The following is a 19,000-nucleotide window of genomic DNA, read 5'->3' as shown; positions in this document are numbered from 1 at the left end:
TGCGAACATTATTTTTTGATGTGCAGTTTATTAAAAGTTATTATATCTAGGATGATAACATGACTGCCAAATGAAAGAGCGCTCCAGAATAATTTCTAATCCACTCTGTACACATTATAATAGGCCTCACGCATTGTGCTCCGCCTCTGCAGTAATACTGCTGAAACCACAGCTTTTCCATAAAGGCAATCAGAGCACAATGATCAGCCAGTCAAACATCCTACACATAAATGAAATATCTGGTAGGAGTGTTAAGGTATTGTTTAAGATATAATCATTCTGTGAAAGTAAGAATTAACATCCCTTTGGTGACCAGTGGGAGGCCCTACTCACTGACAGTCTTCCCCATCATCCTCATGAATGTGCAGTTTAATATACTGCTACAAAGCAGACAGTGCACTGAATTTAGCACACTGTCCGTTTTCCCATATGTGCCCCGGGGCTGGAGATATCGGTGCCGATATTTCCCCACTGTCAAAAGGGTGTTCCTCATAGCTCATTGTCATCACTGAGCTGTGAGGAAAGCCCCCCCAAGTCTATGGATAGCTTCTGAAACCACCTGGTGAAATGCTCAGAACTAAGTGTGGCATGGTAATCTAGGGAAGAACTGTGGACCTCTTCATTGTAGTAAGCGGCAGATTCTGCCCCAATTCCTCCTCCCATTGTATGCAACAGCGGGCAGAGATCAGATTAGGGACACTGAAAAACAGGTATCTTGCTCAATCTTACAGTGGAATCCACTGCCAGCCAATTCAGCCACAGATTCTGCGGGTCAAGACAGCCCTCTGGTTAGGCCCTTCCAGACCTAATCAGTGTCGGAAAGCTCAGTTTCCTCATTATGCCATGGGGAGGGGGAATGGGGCAGTTGTAAAATGAAGAGTAATCCGAGAAAAAGGTCTGTGTCAAACCCCTTTCATTTTCCACCAAGCAAACTTACCATTACTGTAATAAAAAATAGACTTTAGGTGACTGAAAATTTATAAAGAGGGCATTCAAAATTAAAATATAGAGAATATAAAAATATAATCTATTACCTCTTCTGGGCACAGCTCACAGGCCTTAGCAAGAGTCATCCTAGCACTGTGTGACCTCTCTAAAAAGTAGCCATTTGAGGTTTCATTGCTTTGTACTGGTGGAGACCAGTTGTTGTAGGTGTACTGAGGGTTGCCAGTGTAAGGCCGGCGCTCCAATTCATCGCCCAACCATTCCACTGCCCAAGTCCATTTTCTTTTCAAATCTCCATTGCTCTAGCAAAGGGAAAACAAAGAGGGTTACGATACGCTCTACAATAAGGTCTAATGTGGTAACAGTATAGTTACTTAAAAGTAGCTCAAATTCTGCCTAACCAAAACCTGTCTATTCGTAAGGAGTTTTATTCATCCACCTAGCACCCTGTAATCATAGATTTGGTAAACAAAAAAAACCATTAGCATACAAACCACTTGGTACGCAGAATTGATGACATATGAAAAATTCATTAAAAGGGAATTTACAGACCTTAAAAGCCAACAATTTTGTATTGTTTCTTTATATACAATACTGCAGAATACATATAACACCGCTCCTATCCACAGCCATGGTCACTGCTGAAATTAAATGACATGATACTTGCTTACCTGTAATATTTGGTATGCGACAGAACAATTGCTGAAGAGCGCCACCATGCATTTTATACATTGATAAGCTCTCTTCTGATAGTGGTTCTTGGAGCGCTGGATGGTATCAAACAAACCATCTCTGTCATCTGGTATTCCTTTAAGTGCATTATGAATCCTAAGGACAGGAAAAACAACTTTGCATCACTGCACTGAACACCTTCACAGTAAAACCAATGCAGTTTGCAAAATAAGGAATAAAAAAAAAAAAAAAAAAAAAGCGGTATTTAATATGATCAAAAATCTCTAATAAGGCACTCACCTATGGGTTTGCCAAGAGTCCTCAATTAAGAGGATCTGAAGTAATAGATCCAAGTAGGGTCTAAGCTCATAAGTGTAAGAATAGGCCACCTACAGAAAAACAAACAAACACCAAGAGTACTTATATTACACTCCCACAAGACAAGTATAGCTGTTGACGAATGTTTCATAAAGAGATTAACAGTAAGGGGGCATTCACACTACCGTTGGTGTCCGCTCAGCAGTGTCCGTGGCTATTGTCAGTACAAGATTTTAGCAACGGACAAGCTGGTCCACTTTCAATTCAATAAAAAACGGATAGCAAGTGTCCTTTTTTTTTTTTTTTTAAACATTGAGGTCTATGGGCAACAGACATAAAACAGACAGCCATCAGTTACTGTCCGTTATGATAGACAAACTCCAGCAAGCTCCATTTGCCTAGCACAGAATGAGTTATTGGAACACAAAGTCACGCGAGAACTTTCTCTTCCAATAACTCATTCCAGCCTGGCCATCCTCAATGGAGTTAACCTTTGCTGGAGTTCCCTCTGCTTGTTTCCTCCCATTCCAGTCTGTATATAGCTCCAACAGTCTATGGCAGGGGTAGGGAACGTACGGCTCTCCAGCTGTTGCAAAACTACAACTCCCAGCATGTATACTTGCTCTGATGTTCTTGGAACTCCCATGGAAGTAAATGGAGCATGCTGGGAGTTGTAGCTTCACAGCAGCTGGAGAGCCAAAGGTTCCCTATCCCTGGTCTATGGTATGCGATTTATTTATTGGTATGGGTATTCTGGCAAGTGTCTTGTGTAAAGTATGGAGGGAAAAGCAGTCTTTTGTTTGGAAAGATGGTGATCTTGAGTCCTGGTTACAACGGTCTTATGTAATGTATATATCGCACAGAACTACTGCAGCCTAGTGCCCCTTCTTTCCTTATAAAGGACTGCCGCAAGCTGTACCTCTTGAATAATAACACATAACTACTGCATCCCCTTCATTCCATACACATGTAAGAGATAAAGAGGGTACAGTAGTCCTGTGTATGGTATGGGTATACTATTAAACTCGTGCTTTTAAAGACATCCAGTGAACATACAAACACAGAATTACGACAGGTTCACAGGATTGAACTACTATTCTGTACTCTATACTACAGCCATAAGTCCCAGTACATAAGAGGACATTATTTAGGGGACATGAACCTCTAGTTAGACAAGCTGTAACATTATCTATATCATCAGTAGTAGATTTTTTTTTTTTTACAGATCACATGACACCCATAATTCTAATAGGATTCTGCCTCTCTAGTCTATGATGTAAATGACAACATTTTCTGGAGACACATTCCCTTTAAATTCTCACCTGCCAGAGCAATTCGCTGAGAACTGTAGATGAGAACTGTGGATTCTCCCAGCAACAAAATCGGAGAAGTTTGATGGTCTCTTCAGAGTTGCTGCAGTCCTCGATAATTTTCTTTACGTAACTGGTTTTCACAAACAACAATTCTGCCACATTCTGCTGTAGTGGCATTATAGGCTGTGATAAATTGGGATCTCCATAGGGGTTGGAAAGTGGTGGGTTACCTGGGATGGATTATACAAGAGTGAAAAAAACAAACAAAAAAAAAACGACCACACACTAAATGTAGAATTCTCCGTGTAAAACCTGTTCTAGAATGTCACCAAAACCTCATTTGCTGCTGCTGGTGGGGCCTAAAGGGATCCTGTCATTGGGCAAACTCATTTTTAACTAACGCTAGGTTCACACTAGCGTTCAGGTCTCCGCTCTCAGCTTTCCGTCTTCTGCATGCAGAAGACGGAAAGCTGTCAGACCGGGTCTGGCCGTGAGCGTTTTATGCTCTCCGCCGCGAAACCGGTTTTTTTAAAACTGGGCACAGAGTACTGCATGTCCGACTGTGTCCGAATTTAAAAAAACGGTTTCGCAGTGGAGAGCATAAAACGCTCACCGCCGCACATCTTTCAAATCCATTCAAATGAATGGGTATGAAAGAGTCCTGCAGGTTTCCGTCTACTGCCTCTGTTTTGTGCAGGAAACGGAAACCTGCAGAACGGAGACGCGGGCACAGATGTGAACGAGCCCTGAGCATATATTTGCATAGCCTTTAGAAAGGCTATTCCAGACATGCCTTTAATTTGTTAATCCTTGCAGCTGTTTTTTAATTAGCCCGCTTTTATTGATATGCTAATTAGGCATCTTGGAGCACTGGAAGTTCACTGAGCATTGTGTGTACACAGGGGAAGGTGAGAGCAGGAAGACTCATCAACCTCCCTGCTCAGTGAACTTCCTGAGTGCTCAGAGATGGTTAATTAGCATATCAATAAAAGCGGGCTAATTCAAAAACGGCTGAGAGGATTAACAAATTAAAGGCATGTCTGGAATAAGCTTTCTAAAGGCAATGCAAATATATGCTTAGTTAAAAATGAGTTCTCTCCATGATAGAATCCCTTTTGATATCATTGGGTTTTTTTTTTATTCAGACCTTGTAGCAAAACTTGTTGGTCAACTTGTTGTGAGCACCCATCCACATGGGTCCTTTAGTGAGAGTGTGTTTAACATTTTGTTTAAGGTTCTGAACACTGAGCGCCCCCTTTTTTTGTTGCAAATCTGCATGACAATTTCACTACCAACTCCAGTCCTGCTTCCTCCTATGCTCCAAGACAAGTTTTTATTTATATAGTATAATAAATATATATATAAGTTAGCGCCTGAATCTAGGAAATGGTACGCAAGCATCTATGGAGGACAAGTACCTTAAGCTTTATTTATTTTCTGTCTGTCCAGTTTCCAGAGAACAAATTTACAAGGAGTTGCCCTCCAGTTCAATATGAATTTACTAGTAGGTTTTTAACTGGAATCAGCATCTAGATATTGCAGTTACATGTTTGTTGTGGTGTTAGTGTTATTTTTGATTCTTCCTCAGTACATTCTCCCACAAACCTTTCTATCATTTGTAAAATGACAGGAATTTCTAGATGGTTATGGGATAAGTGGCTCATTGCTGGGATCCTACCACTGTGAGGACTCTGTCCTCTCTAACCTTGAGAACAGGGGTCTCCAGTTCCCACATTTTACATGGAGAGGCAATTGCCTAGGTGTGCTGCAGCTCCAGTAATTTCTCTAGAACTGCAGGCGGTAACAAAGCACTTACTCAGTTTCTCATCACTTGAGTGGTCAGCAGATAAGCCCTGTTTGTAGGACAACCTCTTTATGGGCTCATTCACACGGGGCAAGAGGGGGTGGATTTTGATGCAGAATCAGCCTCAAAATCTGCCTCCTCACAATAGAGGTCTATGTAGACCACTAATGGTTTGTTCCCGCTCGCGGAAAAAATAAGCAAGCTGTCCTTTCTTCAGGAGGATTCTGCGGCTGATTCAGCCATGCTAGCGACAGCACCCTCCGGACTAGGCCCATTCATTTGGGCCTACTTCGGAGAGGAAAGCCGCGTCAGAATGTGTTCATGCGGAGCCCCGTGTGAACTAGGCCTATTAGGCACATTCTGCCCTGCTATGTGTAACACTTCTACTGCATGGTTTTAATTGCTGTTCAGAAATCCTTAAGTGTGGTGTTTTACCATTTATAGAAGACTGCATACGCGATGATACATCGCAACACCGGATTAGCTGTGACACTACAGTGTACAATTTGCCCAATTCAGCATACTGATATTTGATTGGAGGACCTGGCCCTTCATCCATTGCTACTAGCATAAAAGTTGCAGGCACATTGAGTTTCAAGAGCTGGGTCTTTTCTTGCATGCCTGAAAACAACAAAGGTACAAGTTGAATTAAATTAAACCTCATTTTAAGTTTCATTAAAAAAAAAAAAAAACATATCCAAAAAGTATTTTTGTCTTACCAAGATTAGCATACATGACGAAAAGGTTGAAGTATTGTTGTAAATGACGTCCATGCTCGGACACTTCTCTTCTCAGAAGGTTCAAGACTGCCCGTAGCAACTGATCGCTCAGGCTCAAATTATCATAAGCCTTAAAAAAAACAAAATAAAATAAATAAAAACAGAATTGTGTTTCCCTCCATAGAGATGAGTGACAAAACCTTTGTAGTGCTCAGAAAAGGATGCACCTGCTCAAAAAGTATAATATGAACATACCTGACTTGATGGTCCAGGTGAGGCAAACGGTAATGTACAGGGTCCATCTTGCAAAGAAAAATGTGCAATAAATACTACAAGTTTTGCAAAAGCTCCTCTAACTTCAGCACTAGGGCACTCCAAAAGATATTCAGAAAAGCGATTTGGATAAGCAAAAAGAACGCCATGTGCAAACCAGTAGCGAACATTCTTGCTATGGCGGAGCAAGATGCACAACGCATCATACCTAGAAACAAAAGCAGTAACAAAGTCAGCACATAGATAAATACAAAACTCGATAGACAGAAAAAGGCTGCATTCATATCTGCATCCAAAAGAAGCCTCTACTGCAGGAGCTGCCAAAAATGGGGGACAAACTAGCATATCATGCGGTGCCACTGCGCTGAACGTATCCATCATGGAAATCTGACAAACCCCATAATATTGAGTGGGGTTGTTCAAGGGGCTGCTTCCATTAGTCATGCAAAAGATCCTGTACTAGTGTTATTTTCATGGCTCTGCTCCCATGACAAAGCTGAACAACAAACTACAAGGAAAACAGACTATGTAGGCCACTTTTGCAAATGAGCAAAATATGTTAAAGTTAAATATTATCCTGAAATGTTCTCTACACTTTACTATATCATTTCTAATTGTTTGAGCTGCTCTTATGACCTACAAGCAGGATAAGTTCATATGGAAGAAATTTTGTGGCAGATTCTGCTGCACAAATTCCCCTTCCCAGTCATTTCAGGAGGCAGAAACTTCATCTACCACTAGTTGAAAAGTCGTCAATTAGTGAAAAAGGAGGGCTCCGCTCTGTTACATAGTCTTATAGTGAAATGTGGACAATGAACATTTTTTCTGTAACAGTGGCCTGGAGCTTGTTTCAAAACAAAAAAAAACAACAAAAACCCCCCACAAGAGACAGAAGTCCGGCCTATAAAGCAGTTAGGCAGTTTTACAGCTGACTGTCCAATTGTCCAGCTTGGCGGCATACAGTCTCTTCCTATCTCCACTGAAATATGACTACTACTGAATTCCTATTTCTACAATAACAATCCATTAGGCAATGCATTTAAACTAACTGTGACAATTATAATCCATTTGGCTTCATATTTCTGAAACAGTGGGCCACAGTTACTAAGTTAGCCAGTGTACATACATATACAGGCAATCTGAAAAGGCTTCAGATCTATCACAATGACTGATGCCGAATGATAAATCCTCTGTATCTTTAGACTGTCTAGTCTAAGTTTTAGCCATCTTTTTGTTGGCTTACTTTGAGCAAAAAAAAAAAAAAAGTTTAGGCTACAATTTTAGTGGATTTCAAAAAGCCCCTCCATTTTTATTTTTTTTTTGAGAAGCCATGCTTACATACCTAGCAAGTCGGGAATAATATAGCTTAAACTAGGTGCACCAAGTCTTGGTACATTCATACCAGTGTGTTGTACTGGCAATAGTAAATCTAGGCCTCGGTTTCCCTGGTGGTCATCCTCCAGTTCTACAATTTTGTGCCATGATGTTTAAATTAAAGAGTCCGGATGTAGGGAGGAACAGGGATTTATTCTACACATCTCCTGAACCTGAAGCCTCAGTAAGTCAGTCACGTCTATCATCTGATAGCTATACAGGTTATAGGAATCCCCTTACCAGTCACTGGCAGGCCCACGAACGACTTTCTTTGTATGGAATCCTGTAGTGAACAAGAATTTAGCAGCAAGCTGTATACTAATCATAGTTATTTCTTCTGGCTCAGGCATCAAATGTTCTTGCCCTGAAAACATACAAATACACAATATAATATTACAATATATGTTGTACACAACATGAAATACATTAAGACAGCCAAAGACCCTGATGTCATATAGGAGTCGTTTCTGGCCTACATTGCACCATGTAGAGAATATAGGCAGCAGTAATGCAGGTTTTACTACTGGATCACAAAGACCCCTGGGCATGGCAGAGCTTCTTGGTTTTAGCAGGCAAACTAGTTCTGCCTCTGAATGGTGTAAGGGACCATTTGCCTCCACAGCCCTGCCAGTAACAAGTGAAGTCACTTATTGGTGGAATAAAATAAAATTTCTCATTGGTCAATCCTTTTATGATTTAGGGAAAGCCCTTTTTAGTTATGGAGGCAGGATAAAATTTCACAGCAGAATATCTATAGCAGATATCCCGCAATAACCCTGACAGCAAAATCTGCTGAAATCGTCTAGTTTGTGATGCAGGTTTCATGGGTGGTGGCCTGTACGGATATCCTGGGTTTCAACTTTGCATCGGTGGAGGTAAGAGGAATGAAAAAGCTTTAGAACGGTTAGTAAGGATGGGGGAGGAAATGGACAACTCCAGAAAGGAAGATTGCAGAAATAGAACTAGGAAAAGCTTAAAAGAAAAAAAAAAGAAGGAAGGCAAGGAGGTGTAGAGAAGAAAAGAAAGAAAGGAGAAAGAAAAAAATTAAAGTAGGATGATTACAGAGGACCTTTCATGGTTTGGGGCACAGGCAGTTCCATATACTGCTGGAAAGCAGACCGTGCACTAAATTCAGCGCACTGTCGGCTTTCTCGATCTGTGCCCTGGGTAAAGAGCTATCGGTCCCGGTACTGTAGCTCTTTACAGTCAGAAGGGCGTTCCTGACAATCTATCAGGAACGTCCTTCTTCACAGCAGCGCCTATCGGGCTGTACAGTGTGAGCGGGGAGGAACGCCCCCTCCCTCTGCTCACAGTTCCTCCCCGCTCACACTGTACAGCTGCTATGGAGAAGGACGTACCTCACAGAATGTCAGGAATGCCCTTCTGACTGTAAAGAGCTACGGTATCGGGACCGTTAGCTCTTTACCCGGGGCACAGATCGGGAAAGCCGACAGTGTGATGAATTCAGCGCACTGTCAGCTTTCCAGCAGTATATAGAACTGCCTGTGCCCCAAACCATGAAAAATCCTCTAATTAATATCGCCACAATGTTAGATTTTTTTTTAATTCTATTTTTCTTCACCTTTTCAGGTCATCCATCTTGCTTGCTGCTCTGCTAAAAGCAGTTTGTTTATTTCTCTTACTTGTATAGCGCCAACATATTCCAGGGTGTTTTACAGACAGGGCCATATAGGGCACAAAATCTAAACTCTCTGTTCTGTCTGACCTGCTGCCCTCCTACTTCCTCCAGAGGTAGGCTTTACAGCAGACAGATCTTACTTATTGAGGTCAGTGTTATGATCATACTCTGCAATTCTTCCAGAAGTCAATGAGCAGGGAATGGAGAGAAAGGAGGATTCTAGGCTATAGGCCTTTAGATTTTCAATAGAGGTATTGCCTTTAATTGTAATCATGCCTGAAAAAGGCCCAGTGGTCAAAGAGAAAATGGAAAAATCAGGTTTTTGTTTTTTGTATGGGAGAGAGAGAAAATACAAACCCCCTCCCGCACAAAAATACATTAAAATGTTTAAGTTAAAAGGGCTCTATCATTGGGAAAAGTCATTTTTAACTAAGCACATCCTTGCATAGCCTTAAAGAGTCTATTCCACACCTACCATTTGTATGTAAATCGTCTCAGTGGTTTTTGAATAAGTCCGTTTTTATTCATATGCTAATTAGCCTCCACCTTGCACTCCGGAAGTGTCTGTGATCACAGTCAGCTATTCTGTATGTGTATGAGAGCAGTAGCCTCTGCTGTACATACACATTTTACAGATTTCAGTCTTAAGGGTATGTTGTTTGTTGTTGTTGTTAAGGGTATGTTGACACTGCAAAAGTTGGCAGTAATTGTGAGGAGGATTCTGACCCAAAAATCAATAGCATATGCCGGACTGACTACCTCCCTTTGTTTTTAATGGGAAATAGAGACTGAAAAAGCAGGATGCCAGATTACTCTGCAGATTCCACAGCCATTCAGCCAGTCCATGGTGCAAGTCGCCCTGCTTCCTGCTCCTACCTATGGATTGTGCCAGAAACTCTGGTTAAAATGAACGGATGACATATTTTGAGAGTCTATTTTCAGAAAACTCCTCATAAATCAGCTTCCAAACCTGCTTCAGATATCTGAGGCAGATTTTTTTTCCGTCTGATCAAAGTTGTCCAGGTAAATATCCTATTACTTTCAAAAGATTATGCCATAACTTATCAGATTCAAGTTAAAGATGGCTACACCTGTAGATGGCAGAAAAGTTAGACTTTTTTTTTTTTTTTTTTTTTTTAAAGTAACCGGGGCAGAATTTATGGTTCATTTAAAACTGCAAACAATGGCAGAAATTTGACTGTCACAGGTTCACATGCCGATTAGCTCCATCACAGATGTCAATGCTAAAAACTGTGAGAACATAGGTCATGCCATTTTATCATCATGCAAAACTGGAAATTAGTTACACTATTAACAATGGAAGTGGCAGCAAGCATCTCTTCTTGCCAATTCCAACCCAGAAGATGTGGCAAAAGGATCAGGCTATAAAATGTGGGAACATCTCCTCAAGCCAAGGCCACCCAAGGCAGATTCACTGCAGGATGTGTGCTACAGAGACACGACCTGCTAAGGGCATAAACTAACTCAAATTGGCTATTACACCTTAGTCGGCATCCCTATTAGGAAAATTATCCAGACTATTTATATTTAAAAAAAAAAAATAAAAAATTTATATGTCATATGATGAACGCCATACAGGAAAAAAAACAAAAAAAATACAAACAATGCACAAATTTATTTTGGTCACTGTTCATTGAATTGGGTGCAAATTTGACCAATTTTTTTTTTCCTGGCCTAACAATGAAGAATAATTTCAAACATGTCGTGGAACTGCCTTTAATAGTGACAAATTTCTTCTCAAACTGCTGTATATAGCATTAGGTCAACAAAAGCATCTACCCCATCCCCTAAGTAGTTGGGTTCTTATTTCTTGCACTACAAATGGCATTTTAGCCAATGCTTAGTGTCCTAAAATAAGATCTAGGTAAAGGAAAAAAAAATAAACCTATGAAGACAATATAAATATTTGCTTCTATAACTTCTATAGGTAACTAGAACTTACCTGGGGGTGGGTTCAGGTAGACGCTGTTACAGGTTAGTAATTTCTTTATGAACTGGAAATATTCTAAGCTGAACTGCATTCGGTTGTGCATGAACTGCACATTTTGCTTGCGAACACTGCGCTCAATAGCTGATGGCATCTTGATCTGATGGGGTTTTGAGGTGATTGTTAGTTCATTAATATATTTGATCAGTTCATTGTCCTTGTCTAGAGTGTCCATGCGTTCGTAAAAGAGAATGTAAGCATTCCACCACCTCTTCTGACGTCGGTATGACATTCTTTTCATCATGTGATCGAACACTTCCCCCATGTACTCGCCCCCAAAGCACTGGTTTTTCATTTCCTCATCATCATCCATTTTGCATTCAGTTACATCGCCATCATCAAATTTATACCAGCGGTTCTTTTCGCCATCTCCACCATTTCTTTGGATGATGTAAGAATAGTAATGACCTCCACTGGCCTGCCCACTGTGCACCAATACCCCTACTAGCCTGTATTTTGTACTTCCAGCAGGCTCGTTTTCAGTTTGTTCATTGGGGATGACCTGATTTTCAGGGTTTACATCATCTCCTTCCAACTTTGCTACACCAGCCACCGTGTATGGCTCCATATCCAGTTCTCGTGGAAACTCAAAATAGTCATTGAATTTAATTGCACATTCCCTTTCCCAATCATAGTCAAAGCGTTTCAACTGGATGGCTAAAACTGGAGGTAACTTCTTTATCAGCAGACGCTTCACTGTATCAACCTGAAAACAAAGAGATCTGTTATAGATTACATGTCTATATAGCATTTGTGTGTTTGAGCATGTAAGGTGGTACTGAATCTAACAGTATAGCTAAAGCATCACAGTCATTTCCACTAAGAACCCCCAGTGACATCTTGTCTTGAACACCTTAAGTTGGCCATACACTTAAGATAATGATTAGCCAAAACCACCTATTATTACAGGATCGTCTGATCATCTAATATGTAGGGGTTCCTCCTAACTCTTCCCCAGAGGCCAGCATTAAGATAAAGGATTTCCGCTCCCCAGTTATTTTTGCTCTCTAGGAAATAGGCCACTGACATAGCAGTGTGGCAGCAGATTCCTCCCTTCTCCCCTCTTGAATACATCTACTGTTTGGCCATGTCAAGTGTGCACATATATGGGAGGAACCAGGAGAGATGGAGGATGAACAATTGTTAGCCCAACAGCTAGCTTATGTGTATCCAGCACATCAATATGTGCAGCAAGCATTAAACTTGGTTCACAATTTGTCTGCCTATGCAAAGGCATACATAGAGCAGCCCACCAAAGTATGCCTCCAGTATATTCCATTGTATATACAATAGAGCTCCATGCTCCTTCGTTGGCGTAGGTATCCCAGGACAATCATCTATAAATATTCACAAAAAACCCATCTTATTATATTCTACTAGCTGAATATGAATTGGAACAGCAGTCAGTGACGTTTCTGTAGTCCCCAGAGATCTGGGTCGCTCATGTCCTCATTAAGTCTTGATGTGCTGCCCAGTGACTGTAATATTACATTCTAGGCCCTCTCCACAGCCCTCCACCATTAATTTAGGAGGGTATTTTAGTGTGCTTAAGAAAAGTGTGTGCAACCTTCACACAGGGCAGTTTTATCAGACTGAGCTGCAATCTTCGCTCAACTCCTAAACTCAACTCAGGTGAGAGTTCGCTCCAAAAGGGTCTTTACAGGACAGAGTCTGGCTACTTACTGAGGCTCTGAAACGCCCCAGTGAGAAAGGTCCATACATCATTAGGGGTTCCTGACATGCACATTTACCAGAGGCTTTTACGTTATTTTTTTTCTAAATGCTGCAAAGATGTGAACATAGCCTAACATAAGCAAACTTTAAAAATAAAAATATAAGAGTGAGTGAGGGTATACACACGCGTGTGTGTACGTAATAAAGCATGTCCATTAAGCGAAGAAGATCTGGATTTCTACACCTTCCCCAGGCAGAGCAAGTTATGTTTTACAGAATTGTGTCCATTTTATTGAGAGAATTCACCTTTTTGTTGCATTTTTCACAGTGATAAGCATTTGCACCTTCCAGCAAGTCTCCTTTGACATACTGTTCCATTGAATCAAGCAGGTTTTGATGGTTTCTAATATCTACATTCAGGGTTGTAAAGGATTCTTCACATTCGTACCTGAGAAGATGAAAGATTAAGGTTTTAAAAGACTGATTAATGCAATTTTTGTTTAGTTAACAGGAAAGGAAACATTGAATATATATATATATATATATATATATATATATATATATATATATATATATATATATATATTTAACCCCTTCCCGACATTCGCCGTAATAGTACGGCGCTGCAGGGAAGGGCTTCCCGCAAACCGCAGTACTATTACGGCGGATGCATGGTGCGCACACAGAAACTGTGTGCGCACCATGCGCTGCGGGTGACAGCCGTATGTTACGGCTGACATTGCCCTGTAACACCCGCGGTCGGAACCGGGTCCGATCGCGGGTGTTAACCCCTGATATACCGGTGGTCAACATGACCACCGGCATCTCCGGGGTTTCACTTTGTTTTTGTGGCGATCGGCACCCCCCGCGCCGGTTTCGGGGGGTGCTGGTGTTCGTAGGGGGCAGCCCGGGGTCTGATCAGTGACCCCGGGTCTGCCCCATCACTTACCCCCTTCACGCACCTGGTTGATCCTGCCGTAAAGGGAGCTGTCAGCCTGTGCGTCTACACAGGCTGACAGCTTCCTATACAATGCAATACACGTGTAACACGTGTATTGCAGTGTATGTGTAGTGAAGCGGTGATCAGCCGATCACTGCTTCAATCCCCCATGGGGACAGAAAAAAAAAGTTTGAAAAAAGTAAAAATAAAAAAGTTTAAATAAGTTTAAAATAAAATAAAAATAAATAAAGACCCAAAAATCCCTTTTTCCCCATATAAAATGTTTTATTATGTAAAATAAAGAAAAATAGGAAAAAACATTACATATTTGGTATCACCGCGTCCGTAATAACCTGAACAATAAAATTAAAACATTATTTAACCCGAACGGCAAACGGCGTTAAAAAAAAAAAAAAACGTAGAAAACCGCACAAAATAATGATTATTCACCACCTTTCCCTTACAAAATGTTCAATAAAAAGTAATCAAATGGTCAGATGAAAACCAAAATGGTACCAATAAAAAGAAGAGGTCTTCCCGCAAAAAATAAGCCCTCAACCAGCTCTGTCTAGCGAAAAATAAAAACGTTATGCCTTTCAGAAGATGGCGATGCAAAATAATTGATTTTTTTTCCCTAAATTGAATTTTATTCTGCACAAATAGCAACGCATTAAAAAATCATATAAATGAGGTATCGCCGTAACCGTACCAACCCGCAGAATAAAGGTAACACGTTACTTATAGTGTACGCTGCACGGGGGAAAAAAAAAATGCTAAAAAGCAATGTCAGAATTGATGTTTTCTTTTACATCCCACCCAGAAAGAGTTAATAAAATGTAGCCAATAAGTTACAGGCCCCAAAATGGTGGCATTGAAAAGCTCATCTAATACCGCAAACAACAAGCCCTCATATGGCCACATTGCCAGAAGATAAAAATAAAAATCTAGCTTGTACAATGTGAAGACAAAAACCCCAAAAGTCGCCAAATCATTAGGACATAAGTGGCTGCGACTAGAAGGAAATGTGTAAGCGGTGCGAGCGTTTTCAGGGGACCCCCCATATTTAGAGCTTATGAGAGATAATACACCAGCGCTGATCCCCCAGAATGCCCCTCTTCCCCGTCCATGTCATAGGAGCTGGTGGGAAAATAGAATGGGATTTGGTGTGCCCAATTTACTCCGCACAGCTTACACATTCACTTCGGGGTTACTAATGCTCACTACATCACTTGATAAATTCTTTGAGGGGTGCGGTTTTCAAAATGGGGTCACTTTCTAGAGGTTTCCACTGTTTTGACTCCTCAAGGTCTTTGTAAATACGACATGGTTCCTGAAACTGATCACAGCCAGATCTGCCCTCTAAAAGCTCCTTGGCGCGCCTTCCCTTCTGCGTCTCGCGGTGCGTCCATATATTAGTTTACACCCACAAGTGGGGTACTGTGGTAGTCGGGAGAACTTGCCTAACAAATTGTGGGATGCGTTTTCTCCTTTAACCCCTTGTGAATGTGAAAATTCTAGGGCTAAACGAAAATATTAGTAAAATAAAATCAAATTTGAAAATTTCACCTCCATTTTGTATTAATTCCTGTTAAGCACTTATAGGGTTAAACTACTAGGTATATGTTGTCTTGGCTTATTTAAGGGGTGCAGTTTTGAAAATGGGGTGATTTATGGGGGGTTTTAATACAAGGGTCTTTCAAAACGCCTTCATAACTGGATTAGTCCCTTTAAAAATGGGTTTTGGAAATTTCTTGAAAATTTTGAATATTGTTGTTTCACTTGTAAATCTTATAATGTCCGTAAAAATTAAAAGGGCGCCTAAAGTTTGATGCCGACATTAAGCAGAGATCTGGGACATGAGATTTATGATATAATTTTGGCGGTCTGACTATCTGTATGTAATGTACATCATTTCAAACTTTATAAAAATGCATATTTTTCAAAATTTCCACCAAATTTCCAATTTTTTCATAATTAAACACAAAACATATCAACCAAAATTTACCACTAACATGAAGCACAATGTGTTACGAAAAAACAATCTTAAAATCACTTTGGTAAGTTAAAGCGTTCCAAAGTTATTGCCACAAAGTGACACATGTCAGTTTTGAAAAATCGAGCTTTGTCAGGAAGTCAAAAAGTGCCATCGGCGGGAAGGGGTTAAACAGCAAAGCCATAACAATTTCCTTTACATGTACCATACCTAAACTTTGTTCCTAAAGTTGGTAACTCACCTATGAGGGCATCCTTGGCAAATTTTCTGATCAGCAAAGGAACCTCCTAAGACTTTGCTTAACATAGTTGGATGGCCTAATGCTTTTAAAGCTTCATCTAAACTGTCAACAAGAGAATTAAAAAATTCTAAAGCATCATGTTGTTCTCGAAGGTTAACTGGTTCTCCCCAAAGCCTAAGACAAAAAGAAAAAAAAAAGTGTTATTTATCATGAGACATCTAAATGTTGTAAAAGCAAATTACAATAAAGTGCCCTCAGAGTCTAAGAAGTACTCACACAGCACAACCTAGGACATGGAACTATTTTCAGTCATTAGTTAACAGAGCAAGGATGAATGGCATCATAGGGCAGATCATACACATACTACAATACTGATTTTCTAGAGATTACATAATGTGACTTAGGCCAAGTTCACATCAGCTTCATTTTGTCTGTTGAACAGACTCATTTTGTAATTCTATCTGCCTCCGTCACAGTTCACGAATGTTGGGTCTCTGCATAAGTAGTCAAACACTATCAGTTTCTTTGCCTTTTCTATTTACAATAAAAGTTTAATTAAAGGGGTACTCCCACATCGCATACTTACCAGTCTTCGTTTCTGTGAATTCTTCTGTCTTCCGGCTTTGTCTCGTCATTGGTGGGCGGGGTCACATATGCAAAGCCAGCGGCGAGATGCCGCCGACCCTGCGTGCGCGCTCATAGACCAGTCTACCCTTCACAGTGCAAATACAGACCCGACAGGGTGTCGGGTCTGTATTCGCATTGTGAAGGCTAGAACTGGTGTATGAGCGTGCACGCAGGGCCGGCGGCATCTCTCCGCTTGGCTTTGCATATGTGCCCCCGGAGCGGAACAGCATTGCTTCTGCCGCTACTTGCTTCATGCAGGGCAGAAGCATAGCGATGTTGCTGGCTTCACCTGTGCCGGCGTCTAACTGTCCCCAGCATCCGCCTCTCTATTACAGCGGATGCTGGGGAGTGTAGACGCCGGCACAGGTGAAGCCAGCAACATCGCTATGCTTCTGCCCTGCATGAAGCCAGCAGCGGCAGAAGCGATGCTGTTATTCCGCTCCTCCGCCCCGGAATAGCAGCATCGCTTCTGCCGCTGCTGGCTTCATGCAGGGCAGAAGCATAGAGATGTTGCTGACTTCACTTGTGTCGGCATCTAACCCTGTATTGGCGGCACCTTCCCCCAAAGGGTAAACTACCCCCCCTCACCCCAGGCTCGCTCCCGTGCACATAGCCCCTCCTCCCTCCCCCTGAGAGCAGGCAGACACATCACTTGACTCAGGAGCAGCTAGGTCAGGGCTGTGGCCACAAAAAAATGAATAAAGTAACATAGCGGACAAACAAAGCAATTTTGCTGAAGCAGTGTATTTAGGAAAAGTCTTACATTCACATTAACAAGCAGTATAGATAGGATCCTTGTGACGGGACAACCCCTTTAATGCTATAAGTTTAGATTAAAGATCTTCAATATTTCAACCACAGCAATATGTAACTAACCGAAATTGTTTCCAGAAACCTCTTGGGACATAGTACTGTAACCTAGATGCTGCCAGGTGGCCAAATATCACTTGCAGATGTCTCAGTACGCCAATATTGTATTCTTTTCTGTCCTCCGTTTTGCCTACTGAGGGCTTGTCTTCGTATTGATGAGGATAACCAAAAACATCATCCCCCCTTGAGTCTACATTACTCTGTCAAGAAAGAACAAACGAAAAATATAGATTCAGCTCTCCAACTTGTTCAGTGGCAAATTTAAAACCCAAAGAAAAACAGGCACAGATATAAAAAGAATTTGCAAACGACAGGCTTGTGGCTTACTGAACACCATTTTGCACAAATAGTTTTGTGCAAATGTCTTTTTTATGCTGCAGTGGGCACTTTCGGAAAAAGGTGTGTTTTATGGGCTGGGCCATTGGCCTCAGATTTATCATTTATGCCAGTGTTTCTAGAATAAATGACAACAAAGTGACAGAGGACACTATTAATTTCTGCCACGTCACAAAGCAAAAACACATTTGCAGTGGATATCAAGACCAACATACAAACTGTCAGTTTTGACACAGCTACCCATATGAATGTATTTTTATATATATGTTATTTTTAATTCAGGCATCGCACCATGAAAACATGCAAAATGTTTGGTCTAAAAGATGATTTTCTCACTCGCCCACACGCTCCAGTTATAGCTTTAAGAAGAAACCGATGTAGGAAAATGTTCCCAGTGACAGGGATAACAAACAGCCCAACGCTGTGTTCTTCACCTCCATCAGTCCCTCAGCCTATAAATGCAGCAGTCTCATTCAAAACCCTACTCATTGACTGCAGTAATACAAAAAAAAAAAAAAAAAAAAGTGTGCCCAGGAACCCCATTCTAGTGAACACTGACCCCCAATAATGCAGACAGCAAGAATTTTTTTATTTTTATCAATACTGTGCAAACACAATAAGCATCAACCTTTTAAAGTGTTCTTATTTCACAGAATGGTTACCTCATTGTCTTGTTTTTCATCCCCAGACATGTCGTCATCAACATCACTACCAGTGCCTTCAATAGCGAGAATACCATTTCTGATAGCAGGTATCATGTACAACTGCTGGATCACAGAATTCATGTAACATGTAGCACCAGCATTTTTCAGCCCAACAAAGCCCTTAGGTGGTCGTGGGCCAACCGGAGGCAGATATTCCCACTCTGTAAGTGCTTCACAACCTATATGGTGGAGAGGGGATCAAAAAAGAATTTTAAAAAATTCCCGAAATGTCAGAATTTGAAAGATTTTACTTATTGCTACCTGGATCAAACCTAAAGGTTTTTTTTTTTTTTTCTCAAGTATGTCTTTGGAATGTCTGAGGAAACCCACGCAAACACGGGGAGAACTGTACATGAAAAATTCCTTCACACTGGATGACAGATCTATGCCCACCAACAAAGATGCAGATGAATACACATAGTTGGGCAAAGATTGAGAAAGTAAATAATTTTGACTTCTGTATAGTCATCCAGGACTAAAACCACTACGGACCAATAATAAATGGCAAGCTAAAAGGGGTGTGGGTACTGCAGCTCTGTCCTATTGTGAT

The 19,000-nt window shown here is 41.0% G+C and overlaps 1 protein-coding gene across 3 annotated transcripts in view; it reads right to left on the bottom strand.

Annotated features, from left to right (window-relative positions):
• Positions 1–19,000, bottom strand: part of USP9X (ubiquitin specific peptidase 9 X-linked) — an 80,451-nt gene that overhangs the window by 4,466 nt on the left and 56,985 nt on the right. For all 3 annotated transcript variants that reach the window (XM_075263981.1, XM_075263983.1, XM_075263982.1), the window contains exons 31-43: positions 18,409–18,629; positions 17,417–17,610; positions 15,914–16,087; positions 13,046–13,187; positions 11,021–11,771; positions 7,659–7,782; positions 6,027–6,252; positions 5,772–5,901; positions 5,488–5,673; positions 3,258–3,478; positions 1,918–2,006; positions 1,617–1,773; positions 1,035–1,247 (exon numbers count right to left, since the gene is read on the bottom strand). In XM_075263981.1, coding sequence (XP_075120082.1) covers positions 1,035–1,247; positions 1,617–1,773; positions 1,918–2,006; positions 3,258–3,478; positions 5,488–5,673; positions 5,772–5,901; positions 6,027–6,252; positions 7,659–7,782; positions 11,021–11,771; positions 13,046–13,187; positions 15,914–16,087; positions 17,417–17,610; positions 18,409–18,629 — 2,828 coding nt within the window. The remainder of the gene's footprint in view (positions 1–1,034; positions 1,248–1,616; positions 1,774–1,917; positions 2,007–3,257; positions 3,479–5,487; positions 5,674–5,771; positions 5,902–6,026; positions 6,253–7,658; positions 7,783–11,020; positions 11,772–13,045; positions 13,188–15,913; positions 16,088–17,416; positions 17,611–18,408; positions 18,630–19,000) is intronic.

Source organism: Leptodactylus fuscus, chromosome 2, assembly GCF_031893055.1.
Source record: "Leptodactylus fuscus isolate aLepFus1 chromosome 2, aLepFus1.hap2, whole genome shotgun sequence".
NCBI lineage: Eukaryota > Metazoa > Chordata > Amphibia > Anura > Leptodactylidae > Leptodactylus > Leptodactylus fuscus.
Note: the sequence above shows the minus strand (reverse complement) of the source record. Positions and strands in the feature narration are given on the sequence as shown.